Consider the following 17,738-nt stretch of genomic DNA (forward strand, 5'->3'; position numbering starts at 1 on the left):
ATAATTTATTAGATATCAACAGACATGGGAAAAGGTGTGCGAGTGGGCTTGAAAATGGCAGCCAGAACACAAATGCTGAAGGCACTGAATACTGTAAAGGCCCTGACAACATTCCAGCAATACTCCAGAACTGGCTGTGCCCCTAGCCAAGCTATTCCAGTACAGCTACAACACTGGCATCTACCCGGCAATGTGGAATATTGCCCAGGTGTGTCCTGTATACAAAAAGTAGGACAAATCTAACTGGCCAATTACTCCAAATCAGTCTAATCTTCATCATCACCAAAATGATGGAAGAGGCCGTTGACAGTGTTATTGAGCTGCATTTATTCAGCAATAACCTGCTGAATGATGCTCACTTTGGGTTCCGCTAGGGTCACTCAGCTCCTGATCTCACTACAGCCTTGGTCCAAACTTAGACAAAAGAGCTGAACTCCAGAGTTGAGGTGAGAATGAGTGCTCTTGGCATCAAGGCACATCTGACTGAGCTTGGTATCACGCAGTCTTCAAGAAAAATGAAGTTAGTGGGAATCATGGGGGAACTCTCCACAGGTTGGAGTCACACTTAGCATGACAGAAGGTGTTTGTGGTTGCTGGAGGTCAACCATCTCAGTCCTGGGACATCACTGCAGGAGTTCTTTAGGGTAGTGTTTGCCCCAGACCGAACCACTTCACCAATGACCTTTCCTCCATCATAAACTGAGAAGTGGGGGCTGAAGGTGAAGCATGGGGATCGAAGGGGATTATGAGGCATGAGGGTGTGGTGGGGATGGGGTAAGGGGTTGAGGGTAGGGGGTCTCACATTAATCCCTAAATCTGGACCAATGTCTCAGCGAAAGAATGTTGGCCACATCTCCAGTGGTGGATCTGATTCCTGCCCGTCCTCAAGAGTTGCAATGAGGTTACTGTGAAAAGCCCCTAGTCGCCACATTCCAGCGCCTGTTTGGGTACACAGAGGGAGAATTCAGAATGTCCAAATTGCCTAACAGCACATCTTTCAGGACTTGTGGGAGGAAATCGGAGCACCTGGAGGAAACCCACGCAGACAAGGGGAGAACGTGCAGACTCCACACAGACAGTGACTCAAGCTGGGGATCAAACTTGGAACCCTGGAGCTGTGCAGCAACAGTGTTACCCACTGTGCTTCCGTGCTGCCCAATTATGATCCCCAAGATGCATATCTGCTTGTGTCTCCATCTGAAATCTATACATATATATTTGCGTTTGGATTTACAACTATGATCAGGGGCAGGGATGTCGATCTGTTTTACTCTTTAAAAGCTGGGTGTGCTGAGGTGAATTGTAGCTCTTTATTCTCACCCTTACTGAGATCAATCAATTCGATACAGGCAGGGAGTTGGACTTAATGGTCCCCTACCAGCTGGATTGACGGTGGGGAGGGGGGAGTTATGTAAAATGCAGTGGGTGGCCTTCTCGCTGCCTACTCGGCCACCCCCATCCTGTCTGAAATTTTACAGAGTCGGGTGCCTGTCCACTCTTGGGCCTATTGAGGCCACTTAAACGGCTTATCCTACCATTGCTGGTATTGTACTCATGCTGGGGGGAGACTCATGCGATGTTGAAAGTCCAGCAGCAGCTGGTTTCAGGAAAGCAGGGCACCTTCATTGTGAGCCCACTGAGCCTGTTGAAAGCACCTCCACCTCAATGTCATTCTCCACTCCCCCACCCCACCTTCAGCCCCCTGATTACCCCTGGAATCCTCCCCCTTTAGCTCTTGAATCCAATTCCCCACATCCTCAACCCTATTGCTGGCATAGGTTGGCAGGTCTCAGTGAGACTCCTGAGCCCAGATGTAGCTGAGCAGCTGAGTGTGGTGGGCCCACCTGCAGTACCAGCAGCAGTCACCTCTCTCAGTGGCACTGCTGGGATCGTAGCTCTGCTGGTCATCGGATTGGCCAGCAGTACTCTCAGGCAAGCCGACCGACTGAGGAAGGGACAAAAGTCTCGTTTTAAAGCAATTAATGCTGCTCTCAGCATTAAATTTCTGTGGGGCTGCCGTCAGGATTGTGGACGGACTCACCCCGATTTTCTGGCTGAGTTGGGGTAGAGACTGCGGCATCTATAAAACCCAGCCCATGGGGTTGTTGCTAGGACTTTCTCACAATGACAAGGTGCAACACCAAAGATTTCGGGCTCCTCCGATCTCCCTGTTTGAGTGCGAGTTGTTGGCAATATGAGGGTAGACGCCTAAAAATGGAAGCTGCCGAATTTAACTGCATCATACTTTTAGAAGCATTTACTAACTAAAATCCAGGAAGATGTTCAGATGGGAGAGTAAGCTATTTGATTTAGTTTTCTGCTTGGTGTCTGCCATTCCTTTTCTTGATTTATTTCCTTGAATCTATTGTTAAGAGGCAGCGTTTGCAATGCCATTTAACATTTTACACCTATAATTAGCTGCACAGCCGCATGTAATGAGAAATAAAATAGTCAGAATCTATCGTTCTTACTTGGGGGAGGAAGTTGTAAATATTAAAGGCTGCATTATCGACATTGACTCATTCAGTGAACTCACCAAACTCATCAGACACACTGGAGAAAACTGAATTTTCTAAAAATAAAATCCTCTCCCTCCAATTAATTTTGCTGTGCTGATATCTGAAGAAAATGTGTGGGGGATTCCTGGAGGGGCTATCATCCCAGGATTCTCTCCCTCCTGAAAGGGAAGCATAGCCCTCGTCACAGCTTAACTCGAACAATATTGATGAGTTCTGTTTCTGAAGAATTATAGGAATATGACCCTGAGCCACTGTGCCTTTAAGAAATGTATTCTTGTTACGCATATCATTTTGATGAGAAATTACTGTTCCATGTTACAAAGGAAACCTTTTGAGGATCTGCATTTTCTACTTAACCAAATTTCTGAATACATGTATAAATAACAGGTCCACAGTTCACTACAGATAGCCAACAAGAAACCTTCCCCATAAAAATCAGTCTTCCAAGTAGCTTAATTGCGCAGTGTTCTTAGATTGGAGGAATACCTGTCTTTCGGAGGTCTCCGTTTCCCATCTTGCACGGATCTCTGTTAAAAAAAACCATTAAGAATCATTTACAGAAATATTGCACCTCTGCAAATATATAGAGGTCCAGTTTTGTCTTTACTGCCTGAGTATAATTTCCACAAAGTTATTAAACAAAACGTCAAAGCTGTTACCAATTTCCAATTTCTTTCTACCTTAGCCTGTATTCATGTTAGTTGGGACATTTCCTCTGATATCAGTCCTGGAATTGTAACTGTGTGTATAAAGAATGTGTTTACAATTCCACCTACAAAAATGAATTATTAGACACACCTAAGTCAGTCTTTTTATCTGCCCGAACCTATTCTGTCGAATGAATTCTACTTTGTAAGATATAAGAGAAGATATTCCTGACTGCAGTCACTGCTGGATGCCTGGGATCGGCCATTATCATGGAATCAAATGCGTCAAAGTGCATGTCTGTTGGGGAACCTGCAAAATACTCCCTCAATTTATTTGTGTGGTTCCTTCATAGATTTTTAAAAATTCATTGAATGTGGATGTCATTGGCTGGGCCAGCATTTACTGAACTGAATGGCTTTCTGCCATTTCAGAGGACATTTTAAGAATCGACCACGTTGGCTCTGGAGTCACATGGATGCCAGACTGGGTAAAGACAGCAAATTTCAGGCACGATTTAACTAATTGGGAACAAAGTCTCACAGCAATAGCCCCGTTTTCTGTACTGAGGAGCTCCGCTCGCAGGAACTCTTCATTATAGTGAGAGGAAGTGCCATCTGGGCACCTTGACAATGCCAGGCTGACACCAAGGTGGCACTGCCAGGGTGCCCAGGTGGCACCAGCAGTGATAGGGCACCACTCTGCCCAAAGGGCATACACTTGGCGGCCTCCGATCCACTGGGAGACCCCCACGAGTGCCGTTCCTTCTGGTCCCCATTTGTGGAGACCAGTGTTAAATGGAGCTCACTCATGTCTACAAGGAGAAGAGGATAGATCCCAATGCCTGGGGTTCCTCAGGAAACTGCAGATTCCAGTGAGACTAGCTGTGGGCGAGAATCACATCGAGACGGGTAGATCCGGGGAGCAGGGTCTCCCGGCTTCAATCGACCACGTTGCCCTGCGGCGCACTGCTTTTCAGGCACAACCTGGCTGCCCGTTCATGCCATGGTGAGATTCGAACTCCGGCATCTCCCTGGATCACTGGTCCAGTGACAATACCACTACATCATCATTCAAGCCCAAGAAAAGCTCCTTCTAAATTTGGTTTAGAATCTTATTTAAGGAAATTCGACAAGGAATGCTTTTGGTAGAGAGTACACCCAGAAGTTAATTATTCGAAATATTATGGGGAGATTTTCTGATTAGCAATCTGTTGGTGTGAGTACTTAGCTATTTGACAATTGACACATGCGTCTTAAGTATGTTAGTGATAGATAATAGATAACAGATAAGGGGCGGGATTCTCCGTTCCTGAAGCTCAGGGCTAGATTCTCCGATTTTGAGGTTATGTCTGGAGGAAGTGTCTAGTTTTACAATGTAAAAGGCGGTGCACTGATGCTCTGCCCAGGAGGGGGCAAGCAGCCACTCCACGTAAAACAACCGGCGTTCCGGACAGAAACGGCCGGAGAATTGCCAGGTCCATGGCCACGCATGCGCATGGCGACGATCTGCAGCGGTCGCGCCGCACAACATGTCGCCGGCCGTGCGCGGACCCGACTTGCCAGGTAGTGCCCCCCCGTAACCCCCTTCGCCACCCCTGACTATCCCCCAGCAGTTCCCCCAGCCCTTTCCGAAGCCTCCCTGGCCAGCGGAACGGCTACCCCCCCCCCCCCCCCCACCCCGGACTGTGACGCCGCTGGACACAGTCCGCAGCCGCCATGCGAGGTTGAAAACTCAGAGTACATGTGACCCGCACCATCGGGAAGTCGGCCCATCGGGGGCGGAGCATCGTGGGAGGTGACGTCCTGAGACCGTCCTAACGGCATGCGGCGTACTCACCGATGACGCTGTTTTGGAGGGGGTGGAGCATCCGAAAACAGGCACCGCCCCCAATTTCGGAGTCAAAAGGGATTCGCCGCCTGATGGCCGAATACGACTTCAGCATCGGCAAGCGGAGAATCCTGCCATAAGCGTTGAATCCAACGGACTGTATCCAACACCGCCACAGTGGGGGTCGAGCCATTCTGCTGGCAGGGGGGGGCTTCCGCGCGGTCTGGGGGGGACTGGGGGGGCGTGATCCGGGGGTGGCAAGGGGGTTGCAGGAGGGCACTATTTTGGCAGCATTTGTGGACTTTTGCGACAGCAAAACTGGCGCCGCACCTGGACCAATTCTGTTACTGTTGATGGAGACTCTCCTGGACTTTGTGGAGGAGAGGAGGATGACCCTATACACCGGCCGGGAAGAAGGATGCCAGTCGCCATCATTCGTCATGCCTGGGTGCAGGTGGCAAAGGCGGTCAGCGCCGTGGGCAACGTAGTCCGGACCAGCCAGCAGTGCCGTAAAAACTGTACGACGTCCTCAGCATGACCAGGGTGAGTAGACAGCATTCTGCCTCTGGCACTAACCCCCGTGGGGCGAGGAAGTGAGACCCCACTTAACTGCGGTTCCCCATGCCACGTGTGCCAACCACCCTCATCCCACCCTTACTCCCACAGCACCCTCACCCCCACACAACCCTCCGCCTACACCACCCCCACATCACCCAAACCCCACCCTCACCCCCACACCATCCTCACCCCACCCTCACCCCCACACCATGCTCCCCTACACCACCCCACCCTTGCACCACACCATGCTAACTCCCACCCTCACCCCCACACCACCCACACCCTACACCACCCCACCCTCACCCCCACAAAACCCTCACCTCCACCCGCACCACCCTCCCCCTACATCACTCCACCCCACAGCACACTCACCCCCACCATCACCCCCACACCACCCGCACCCGACACCACCCCAAACCCACTCTCACCCCCACTCCCCACTCCGGCCCGCGGTTTAATCATGCATTTTGTCCTGTGTCTTGCAGGACCTGCTGGAGATGGGACGGGTCCATCTGGCATCCCCCACCTCCAGCCAGTGCCACAGGCAGGGCCCCCCCCTCCCCGTGAACCAAGCAGTGATGGGAACAGCTCGGACACCAGCCCTCCACCCAAGACTTCGGACACCCCTGAGCTCAGGTTGGCGGATGACAGTGATTTTCCGTCACAGCTGTCTCAAACACCCTCCACCTTCCCAGAGACACTGACCTCGGTTGGGCATGTTAGTGAAGAGGCTCCTGCAACACTCTCTGGTGTGCACCACACATCTGGTCCAGTATAGCAGGTGGAGGTAGAACGCTCGAAGGGGCAGATGGTTGGAGGGCAGACCAACCTCAGAGATTAGCTGCCATCCTGATGCGTTTCAGGCTTCTGGAACAGAGAGTCCCGTCATGTTCCCTAGGTGTTCAAGTGAAGGCAAGCATCCAGCAGAGGGTAGTAGAGCGGAGCTGCTGATTGGCTCTGGCAGGGAAAATTTGCATCAGTGCTTTGCAGTCACTGCATCCAGAAAGTGTACCTGAGCAAGACACCCTAGGTGTTCAAGTGAAGACAAGCATCCAGCAAAGGGCAGTTGAGTGGAGTTGCTGATTGGCTGTTGCGGGGAAAATTTGCATCTGTGCATTGCGGTCGCCATTTCTTGAAGGTGGTTTGTGGAGGAGCTGTTGTCAAGTGACAGTTAAACCTGAAACACTTCTTCAGTGTTTCCCTCCCTACCTCCTCCTCTAACCAAAAAAAAAAAACGACAATCACTGTAAGGATCCCAGCCGAGTAAAGCTAAGAGGGCGACTTGAGGGCAGGTAGAAGTATAAAGAAGTTGAACCGTGACGTCACAGCCTGCAGGTAAGTGATTGGCTGGTGACTGGTAAGTAGTTTTTATTTTCCCTGAGGTGTTATCGTGCGGGGCGCAATGGTTGCTAAGTGAGTGCTTGCTGAGAAGGGGAGTACATTTTTTTAAAAGCTTACTGTTGGGAGTTTCCAGCTGAATCCGATCGGAGTGAGGACAGAGTGACTGCTGGGTAAGTCGTAAAGATTTAAATTGTTTGCGCGGGCCCATAACAGCTGATTGCTGTTCTCGTGTGGGGTGCAGTGGTTTCTGGTTAAGTGTTTTATTTTTACCTGTATTTTATTTGGGCAGTTTCTAAACCCTAGACACTACGCTTGTAGTGTCCCCCACCCTTCCACCTCCTTTAATCTAAGGGGTAGAGTGAATAACAAGTAAGCTCTTTCTTTCTTTTTCTTGTTTTATCTAGAGGGGATGGCAGGGAAGGCAGTGCAATGTTCCTCCTGCAGAATGTTTGAGGTGAGGGACACCGTCAGTGTCTCTGCTGGTTTCACCTGTGGGAAGTGCACCCATCTCCAGCTCCTCAGAAACCACGTTAGGGAACTGGAGCTGGATGAACTTCGGATCATTCGGGAGGCAGAGGTGGTCTTACATAGTAGCTTCGGGGATGTAGTTACTCCGAAGAACCAAGGTAGATGGGTGACGGTGAGAGGGGCTGGGAGGAAGCAGTCAATGCAGGGATCGTCTGTGGCCGTTCCCCTCAGTAACAAGTATACCGTTTTGGATACTGTTGAGGGGGACGACCTACCAGGGGTAAGCCATGGTGAACGGATCTCCAGCACTGAGTCTGTCCCTGTGGCTCAGAAGGGAAGGAGGGAGAGCAGGAGAGCAATAGTTATTGGGGACCCGATAGTTAGAGGGACAAATAGACGGTTCTGTGGCAGCGAAAGAGACTCACGGATGGTATGTTGCCTCCCGGGTGCCAGGGCCCGTGACGTCTCGGACCGTGTTTTCAGAATCTCTAAAGGGGAGGGGGAGCAGTCACAAGTCGTGGTACACATCAGTACCAACGACATAGGTAAGAGAAGGGGCGGGGATTTAAAACAGGAATTTAGGGAGCTAGGGTGGAAGCTGAGAGCCAGGACAAACCACGTTGTCATCTCTGGTTTGTTGCCGGTGCCACGTGCTAGTGAGGTGAGGAGCAGGGACAGAGGGCAGATAAACTCGTGGCTGCAGGGATGGTGTAGGAGGGAGGGTTTCAGGTACGTGGATATTTGGAGCACATTCTGGAGAAGGTTGGATCTGTACAGACAGGACAGTTTGCACCTGAACCAGAGGGGCACCAATATCCTGGGGAAATTTGCTACGGCTCTTCGGGGAGGTTTAAATGAACTTGTCAGGGGCTGGGAAAACGAGCTGTGTTCCAGAAGCCAGTGTCGAGAGTAGTGAGGTATTGAGGAGGGTATCAAGGTCGCAGGAGTTGAAGTGTGTCTACTTCAATGCAAGGAGCATCTGGAATAAAGTAGGTGAACTTGGAGTGTGGATTGGTACTTGGGACTACGATGTTGTGGCCATTACAGAGACATGGTTAGGACAGGGACAGAAATGGTTGTTGGAAGTTCCGGGGTATATATGTTTCAGTAAGAGTAGGGAAGGTGATAAAAGAGATGGAGGAGTAGCATTGTTAATCAAGGATAGTTTAACGGCTGCAGAAAGGCAGTTTGAAGGGGATCTGCCTACTGAGGTAATATGGGCCGAAGTTAGAAATAGGAAAGGAGCGGTCACATTGTTAGGAGTTTTCTATAGGCCCCCAAATAGTAATAGAGATGTGGAGGAAGAAATTGCAAAACAGATTATGGATAGGTGTGGAGGTCTCAATGTAGTTGTCATGGGTGACTTTAACTTTCCAAATAGTGATTGGAACCTCTATAGGTCGAACAGTTCGGATGGGGCAGTTTTTATACAGTGTGTGCAGGAGGGTTTCCTGACACAATATGTGGATAGGCCGACAAGAGGGGGGGCCACATTGGATTTGGTACTGGGTAATGAACTGGGCCAAGTGTTAGATTTGTTTGTGGGAGAGCACTTTGGAGATAGTGACCACAATTCGGTGTCTTTCACTATTCCAATGGAGAGGGATAGGGCCACATGGCAGGGCAAGGTTTATAATTGGGGGAGGGGTAATTATGATGCAATTGGGCAAGAATTAGGGAGCATAAGATGGGAACAGAAACTGTCAGGGAAAGGCACAATGAAAAGTGGAGCTTGTTCAAGGAACAAATACTGCGTGTCCTTGATAGGCATGTCCCTGTCAGGCAGGGAGGAAATGGCCGTGTGAGGGAACCATGGTTCACAAAAGAGATTGAATGTCTTGTCAAGAGGAAAAAGGAAGCGTTTGTAAGGATGGGAAAACAAGGTTCAGTAGGGTCGCTTGAGGATTACAAGGTAGCAAGGAATGAGCTGAAAAAAGGGCTTAGGAGAGCTAGGTGGGGGCATGAGAAGTCCTTGGCGGGTCGGATCAAGGAAAACCCCAAGGCTTTTTACTCTTATGTGAGAAATAAAAGAATGACCAGGGTGAGGGTATGGCCGGTCAAGGACAGGAGTGGGAACTTGTGCATGGAGTCAGAAGAAATAGGAGAGGCTTTGAATGAATACTTTTCTTCAGTGTTCACAAAGGAGAGGGGCCATGTTTTTGAGGATGAGAGTGTGATTCAGGCGGGTAGGCTGGAGGAAGTAGATGTTCTGAGGAAGGATGTATTAGCAATTTTGAAAAACCTGAGGGTCGACAAGTCTCCTGGGCCAGATGGGATATACCCAAGGATTCTTTGGGAGGCAAGGGATGAGATTGCAGAGCCTTTGGCTTTGATCTTTGGGTCATCGCTGTCCACGGGAATAGTGCCAGAGGATTGGTGAGTGGCGAATGTTGTTCCTCTGTTCAAGAAAGGGATTAGGAATGACCCTGGTAATTATAGGCCAGTTAGTCTCACTTCGGTGGTCGGGAAGATAATGGAAAAGGTCCTGAAGTATAGGATTTATGACCATTTGGAAAGATGCAGCTTAATCCGGGATAGTCAACACGGATTCATGAAGGGTAGGTCTTGCCTCACAAATTTGATTGAATTCTTTGAGGCGGTAACAAAGTGTGTAGATGAAGGTAGAGCAGTTGATGTCGTATACATGGATTTTAGTAAGGCATTTGATAAGGTTCCCCATGGTCGGCTCATGAAGAAAGTAAGGAGGTGTGGGATAGAGGAAAATTTGGCCAATTGGATAAGTAACTGGCTATCACATAGAAGACAGAGGGTGGTGGTGGATGGAAAATTTTCAGACTGGAGACCAGTTACCAGCGGTGTACCACAGGGATCAGTGCTGGGTCCTCTGCTGTTTGTGATTTTTATCAATGACTTGGAGGAGGGGGCTGAAGGGTTGGTCAGTAAATTTGCTGATGACACCAAGATTGGTGGAGTAGTGGATGAGGTGGAGGGCTGCTGTAGGCTGCAAAGAAACATTGATAGGATGCAGAGCTGGGCCGAAAAATGGCAGATGGAGTTTAACCCTGATAAGTGCGAGGCGATTCATTTTGGTAGAAAAAATTTGAATGCGGATTACAGGGTCAACGGCAGGGTTCTGAGGAATGTGGAGGAACAGAGAGATCTTGGGGTTCATGTTCACAGATCTCTGAAGGTTGCCACTCAAGTGGATCGAGCTGTGAAGAAGGCCTATAGTGTGTTAGCGTTTATTAACAGGGGGCTTGAGTTTAAGAGCCGCGGGGTTATGCTGCAACTGTACATGACCCTGGTTAGATCACATTTGGAGTATTGTGTGCAGTTCTGTTCACCTCATTATAGGAAGGATGTGGAAGCATTGGAAAGGGTGCAAAGGAGATTTACCAGGATGCTGCCTGGTTTGCAGGATAGGTCTTATGAGGAAAGGTTGAGGGAGCTACGGTTTTTCTCTTTGGAGCGGAGGAGGATGAGAGGCGACTTAATAGAGGTTTATAAGATAATGAGGGGGAATAGATAGAGTGGACGTTCAGAGACTATTTCCTCGGGTGGATGTAGCTGTTACAAGGGGGCATAACTATAAGATTCAGGGTGGGAGATACAGGAGGGATGTCCGAGGTAGTTTCTTTACTCAGAGAGTGGTTACGGTGTGGAATGGACTGCCTGCTGTGATAGTGGAGTCGGACACTTTAGGAACTTTCAAGCGGTTATTGGATAGGCACATGGAGCACACCAGAATGACAGGGAGCGGGATAGCTTGATCTTGGTTTCAGACAATGCTCGGCACAACATCGAGGGCCGAAGGGCCTGTTCTATGCTGTACTGTTCTATGTTCTATGTTCTATGATTGTGGAGATGCAGTCACAGAGCCAGGGACTACATGAGGGTGTCGGCAAGCATCCAGCACCTACAGGCGCAGTTGAAGGTGTCCAACCACGTGCAGAAACAGGAGGAGTTGCCAACCATGTGTGCCAGCCAGCCAACACCGCATGGGTGGCGTCCAAGGGTGGCGTCCGTGGTGGAGGCATTAGGGGTGATGGTTTTGGTTATGGATCAGCATGTCCAAAGCCCAGGGCATTCTGTGCAGGCACTGGCCGAGGCCCAGGGCAAGAATGCCATCTCGTGTGCCAGAGCCACCTGGATGCTCCTGAGCATGGCCCAGTCACAGCAGGCCATGGCTGGGAATGTCGGTGGCAATGACCAGGCGCTGGCCGACGTGGCACAGACACAGAGGAAGGTGGCCCAGTTCCAGAGGGAGATGGTGCAGTCACTGGCTGATATGACATAGATCCAGAAGGTGGTGACCCAGTCAATGAGTGATGTGGCCCTCCAGAGCGGTCCAAGCAGCTGAAGCGCATCTTCAGGACACCGAAGCACCGCTCGATCATGCTCCTGGTTGCTGTATGGGCCCTGTTGTAACGGGTCTCCGCGTCGGTCTGTGGCCCCCAGATAGGTGTCATCAGCCACGACCGCAGTGGATAACCCCTGTGGCTTAAGTAGGGTGCTCTTTCCAAAGCCGATGCAGACTTGATGGGCTGAGTGGCCTCCTTCTGCACTGTAAATTCGATGATCTATGATCTGTAAATTCAATGATCTATGATCTGTAAATTCTATGATTGATGGTGTTTACTGTACTTGCATTTCAGAAAGCATTGACGCCGCTGTCAAGGTGATGAAGGATTGCAATTTGGCGTCAAATCGGTGCCCACCGCGATTTTGGCGTCGGAACCTATTCTCCGCCCAATCACATTTTGCGATTTCAGTGTCAACCAATGGAATATCCCACCCAGGGTATGTACAACATGGTGGTGGGAGGGAATTTTCCAATGGGTAAGTGCTTGTACAAAATGATATCAACCAGATAATTTCATATAAATAATTAAGTTCCGCTTGCTATAAATCTTCAAAATGGCTGGGAAAAGGTGGTTAAGTCCCTGAATAATGTACAGAAGCAAAAACGTGTGAATGCCATGAGTTTGTTTTACACTTTCACCTTGCAGTTTATGTCGGGTTATACAGAGCTAAGTGCTGAAATTGGTATACAGGGGCACTAAATTCTGGGTGCTAGGAGAAAGAAGTCTGACTCATGAGGCCTTGACTTTAACCTGGGAGAGTTTGGGATCTGCAGGATTGGAAGAAGGGGAGACCCAAAGAATTCATGCGGGATCCATTCTCCGAGCCGGATAGTGCGTTGGTGTTGTCATGATGTATATGAGTGCACATTGAGATGTGTTGCAAGATGATGGGCTGGGCTCTTTGATTCCCCAGCCGTGTGTTTCTCGACAGCGCGCTGTGTGCTGGTGGCAGGATTCTCTTCTCCTGCCGCTTGTCAATGGGATTTCCCATTGAAGCCACCCCACCCCGCCGGAAAACCAGCCAGGGTGCCAGGCTGGTGCCCTTGTGCCAGAATGAGTGTCAGAATGGCACCCTCCTCTGTCCCTGACTACCCAGGAGCCAACTGGTTCATGTTTGTGGAAACCAGCGCTAAACGAGGCCCTGGCGAGATCTCCGAGGCATGGCAATGGGAATCCTGCAAATGCATTATTAAATGAGTCTAATGGTTATTTGAATATGTAGATCTGGATCATGCCCAATTAGGACGAGATCCCGATCTCACAAGACGTTTCGAGTGTCACAAATCCTACAAGAGACCTCTCGTGAGAATTCACACCAAGTCGGGCACAACAAGGCCGCTAAATTGCACCCTATATTTCGTAGCACATAGGTCCTTCTGTTATGATTTCTTGCAATCATTAATATTAGAAGTGTCTAAATGTAAACTTTAGGTAAGTTACATTGACTTTATACATTTTGAGCATCTATTTTCTATCCAATGAAAATTACACTGTGCAAAGCCTTTAGGCATTTAGATAGTCAAAACTTGGCTGCATTTCCAACATTATCAAAATTTAGATGGTTGACATTGTTCTTCTCGCTACATTTAATGAAAACACAGACAGATAAAAGTAAAGGCATCCTTTTGTCACTGTGACAGTTTATTGTTCTGCAAAATATCCCCTGGGCACCGGAGAGGCAGCATATGATAAATACTGATGTCAAGGGCTTACTTAACCTTTTTCATTTCATACTTCCAGAAGGTTAACATAGAACCTCAAGCCAGATTGAAAATCCTATTTCTGGTAACCATCAAACTTGAGATTTACTTCAGAATGTTTATGTGCAAAGGGTCCTGCAATGATGACACTGGGTTAAAAGTTTGTGGCATCATGCAATGATACAATGCTGAATGAGACATACTAATATACAAATTAGGAGGAGGAGCAGGCCCCTCGGCCCCTCGAATCTTCCCCACCATTCAATAGGATCATGGTTGATCTGAATATAACGTCAACTCCACATTCCTGCCTACCATAATAACTTTTCATCCCCTTGTTAATCAATAATCAAACTACCTCTGCCTTAAACATATTCAAAGACTCTGTGATGATGTGCATCAATGTAAATGCATGTAGGCTAGCTAGACACTAGAGGGAGCATCAGAGACAACACAGACACACACTCAACCAATAGATCAGTTAGATAGAACACGACCAATGGCCATACACGATACACAAGGAGGTGACACAACCACAGGAGGGCATTACACCAACCCATATATAAAGGACACCACACACATGATCTGCCTCTTTCCAGTGGAGACAGTCAGTGAGTAGAGACACAGGGTTGATTCAATATCACTCCCACCACGTGGATTGCAGTCTGGGTAGCTATAGTAGGATTAGCAGTAGTGTCAAACCCGAGTAATAGAAGTGTAAATAGTTTAATAAACGTGTTGAAGTTATCTCCACGTCTGAACCTCTCTTTGTCAAGTGAACCACAAAGAAGCCGCTTATGTTACATCTACAACATAACAAATCAGACTCTGCTTCCTCTGTCTTTTGAGGAAGAGTTCCAAAGACTCACGACCCTCTGAGAGAAAAAAATTCTCTTCATCCCTGTCTTAAATGAGCGACCCCTCATTTGTAAACTGTGACCCCTGGTTCCAGATTAGCTCAAGAAAAACCATCCCCCACACCCACCCTGTCAAGAGCCCTCAGGATCTTATGGGCTGGATTCTCCGATTTTGAGGCTATGTCCGGAGAATGTGTCTAGTTCTATGATGAAAAATCAGTGAGACCCCCTACACTGATCCTTCGACCGGTGAGGGGCTAGCAGCCGTGCCATGTAAAACACATGGCCTTCATGAAATAAATGGGTTGAGAGTTCCCGGGTCCGTGGCCGCCGCACATGCGCACGGCAATGACCTGCAGCGGTCGCGTCGTACAACATGGCGCCGGCCACAAGCGGTCCTGACCTGCCAGATAGTGCCCTCCTGCAGCCCCCCTTGCCATCCCCGGACCATCCCCCGCAGTCCCCTCCCGCTCTCGCCGAAGCCCTTCCCGGCCAGTGGCACAGCTCCAGCCCACGCCCCTAACTGTGGAGGTGCTGGACGCAGTCCGCAGATGCCAAGCGAGGTTCACAAAAAACGATAGCACTAGTGAACCGCGCCGTCTTGAATTCGGCCCATCGTGGGCAGAGCACTGGGGTCGGGCCTTTAGTTAATGTCCTGAGGCCGTCCCAAGGGTGTGCGGCGTATTCCCCAATGATGCGTTTTGGAGTGGGCGGAGCATCCAAAAACAGGCGCCGCCCCCGATTTGGTGGTAAAAAGGGATTCTCCGCCCGATCGCTGATTACGTAATCGGCGTTGGCAAGTGAGAATCCCGCCCTATATGTTTCAATCAAATCATTTGTTATTCTTCTCACCTTCAGCAGATACAAGCCTAGCCTCTCCAACCTTTTCCCATAAGACAACCCACTCATTCCAGGTATTAGTCTAGTAAACCTTCTCTGAACTGCTTCCAATGCATTTATGTCTTTCCATAAATAAGGAGACCAATAGTGTACGGTAGAGGCGGGTTGCCTCACACCCTTTAAAAAGTACCTGGATGAGCACTTGGCATGACGTAACATTCAAGGTTATGGGCCAAGTGCTGGCAAATAGGATTAGGTAGACTAGTCAGGGCAGGATTCTCTGTCCCGCCAGCCGCGTTTTCTAGTTCAGCGTGCCCCCACCGGCAGTGGGATTCTCCATTCCCGCAGCCGACCAATGGGGTTTCCCATTGTGGCCACCCCCATGCCATCGGGAAACCCACGAGTGTGGGTGCACTGCCGGTGAAGTGGAGGATCCTGCCGATGGAGATTCCCGCAGCAGGTGTTTTCCATGCGTCGGTGCAGACTCGATTGGCCAAAGAGCCTCTTCTGCACTGTATTATTCTATGATTCTGTGATTCTGTACACAGTACTCCAGATGTGATCTCATCAGTACCATTTATAACTGAAGCATATCCTCCTTAGTTTTGGATTCAATTCCCCTTGCAATATATATTACCATAACGTAAGAAATAAGAGATAGGAGCAGGAGTAGGCAATTCAGCTCAGAGTCCACTCTGCTATTCAATACAATCAAGGTCGATCTTATCTTGGCCTCAACTCCAATTTCCTGGCCATTCTCCATAATCCTTCAACCTTTCACTAATTAAATGTCTATCTATCTCCTCCTTAAATTTACTCAATGTCCCGGCATCCACCGCACTGTGAGGTAGTGAATTCGACAGATTCACGACCCTTTGAGAAGCAATTTATCCCTTATCCTAGTTCTAGATTGCCCCACAAGAGGAAGCATCCCCTCTGCGACTACTTCACACAGGGGTTTAAGGTGCGAGGGGCAAGCTTTAGAGGAGATGTACGAGGCAAGTTTTTTACACAGAGGGTAGTGGGTGCCTGGAACTCGCTGCCAGAGAAGGTGGTGGAAGCAGGGACGATAGTGGCGTTTAGGGGGCATCTTGACAAATACATGAATAGGATGGGAATAGAGGGATATGGACCCCGGAAGTGTAGAATTTTTAGTTTAGATGGGCAGCATGGTCGGCGCAGGCTTGCAGGGCCGAAGGGCCTGTTCTTGTGCTGTACTTTTCTTTGTTTTTGTTCTTTGGTCATCAATACCTTTTATCATCTTCTATACCTCAATTAGATCTCCTCTCATTCTTCAAACTTGAGAGAGTATAGGCTTAAACTGCTCAATCTCAGTTCATAAGACAAACCCCTCATCTCTGGAATCAACCTAGTGAACTTCCTCTGAACTGCCTCTAATGCAACTACATCCCTCCTCAAATATGGGGACCAAAACTGTACACAGTACTCCAGGTGTGGTCTCACCAATGCCTTATACAGTTGCACAACACCCAATTCCATTAGCTACAGAGGCCAAAATTCCATTTGCCTTCCTTATTACCTACTGTACCTTCATGCTGGTTTTGTGTGATTAATGCAAGAGAACACCCAGATCCCTTTGCACCGAAGCACCTCTGAAGTTTCTCTCCATTTAGATAAAATGCTACTTTTCCATTATTCCGACCAAAATGGATAACCTCATACTTATCCATGTTGATCATCATTTGCCAAATTTTGGCCCATTCACCTAGCCTACCTATATCCATTTATAAATGTATTTTTTCCTCATTGCAACTTCCTACCCCATCTATTTTAGTGTCATCTGCAAATTTGACTTCTATTTCTGCATCCAAGTCATCAATATATATTCTAAACAGTTGGGGCCCGAAGACTGAACTCTGTAGCACCCCACTAGTTACATCTTGTCAACCAGAAAAAAAAACATTTATCCCGAATCTCTGCCTTCTGTCAATTAGCCAATCTTCTATCCAAGCAAATAAATTACCCTCATCTCAGGTAATCTAACCTTGCGTTTAACCTTTTGTGCGATACCTTATCAAATGCCTTCTGTAAGTCTAGATATATTACATCTACATGATTCCCATTATCCACTTGCCTTGTTATATCTTCGAAGAACTTCAGCAAATTTGTCAATCACGATTTACCCTTCATAATACCATGCTGGCTCTGATGGATTGTGTTTTGATTTCCAAATGTACTGTTATTACTTTCTTAATAATGGATTCTAACAATTTTCCAATGACCAATGTTAAACTAACTGGTCTATAGTTTCCTACTTTCTGCCTCCCTCCCTTTTAGAATAAGGGCGTTACATTAGCAATTTCCCAATCCACTGGAACCTTTCCCGTATCCAGGGAATTTTGAAATATTATAACCAATGGATCCACTATCTCTGCTGCCACTTCCTTTAAGAGCTTAGGATTTAGGACATCAGGCCCTGGAGACTTCAATACCAATAGTTTATTCAGTACTTGTTCCTTCTTGATGACGATTGTTCTAGGTTGTGGGGCAGCCCCACGCTGTCGGGAAACCCCAGGCTGCCGGCAAAACAGAGCATTTTGCCGGCGGAGAATCCAGCCCTAGGGCCAGATTCTCCGATTCTGAGGCGGAGGATCCGTGGTGTTTTACGTAAAACAAAATCGGCGACGCCCCCTC

General features: G+C 48.5%; 1 protein-coding gene across 1 annotated transcript in view; it reads right to left on the minus strand.

Moving 5' to 3' along the window:
• The window catches only part of myo3a (myosin IIIA), a 683,164-nt gene that overhangs the window by 85,126 nt on the left and 580,300 nt on the right, over positions 1-17,738 (minus strand). The window contains exon 33 of the mRNA XM_072508449.1: positions 3,006-3,046. Coding sequence (XP_072364550.1) covers positions 3,006-3,046 — 41 coding nt within the window. The remainder of the gene's footprint in view (positions 1-3,005; positions 3,047-17,738) is intronic.

This window comes from Scyliorhinus torazame, chromosome 6 (genome assembly GCF_047496885.1).
Source record: "Scyliorhinus torazame isolate Kashiwa2021f chromosome 6, sScyTor2.1, whole genome shotgun sequence".
Classification (NCBI taxonomy): Eukaryota; Metazoa; Chordata; class Chondrichthyes; order Carcharhiniformes; family Scyliorhinidae; genus Scyliorhinus; species Scyliorhinus torazame.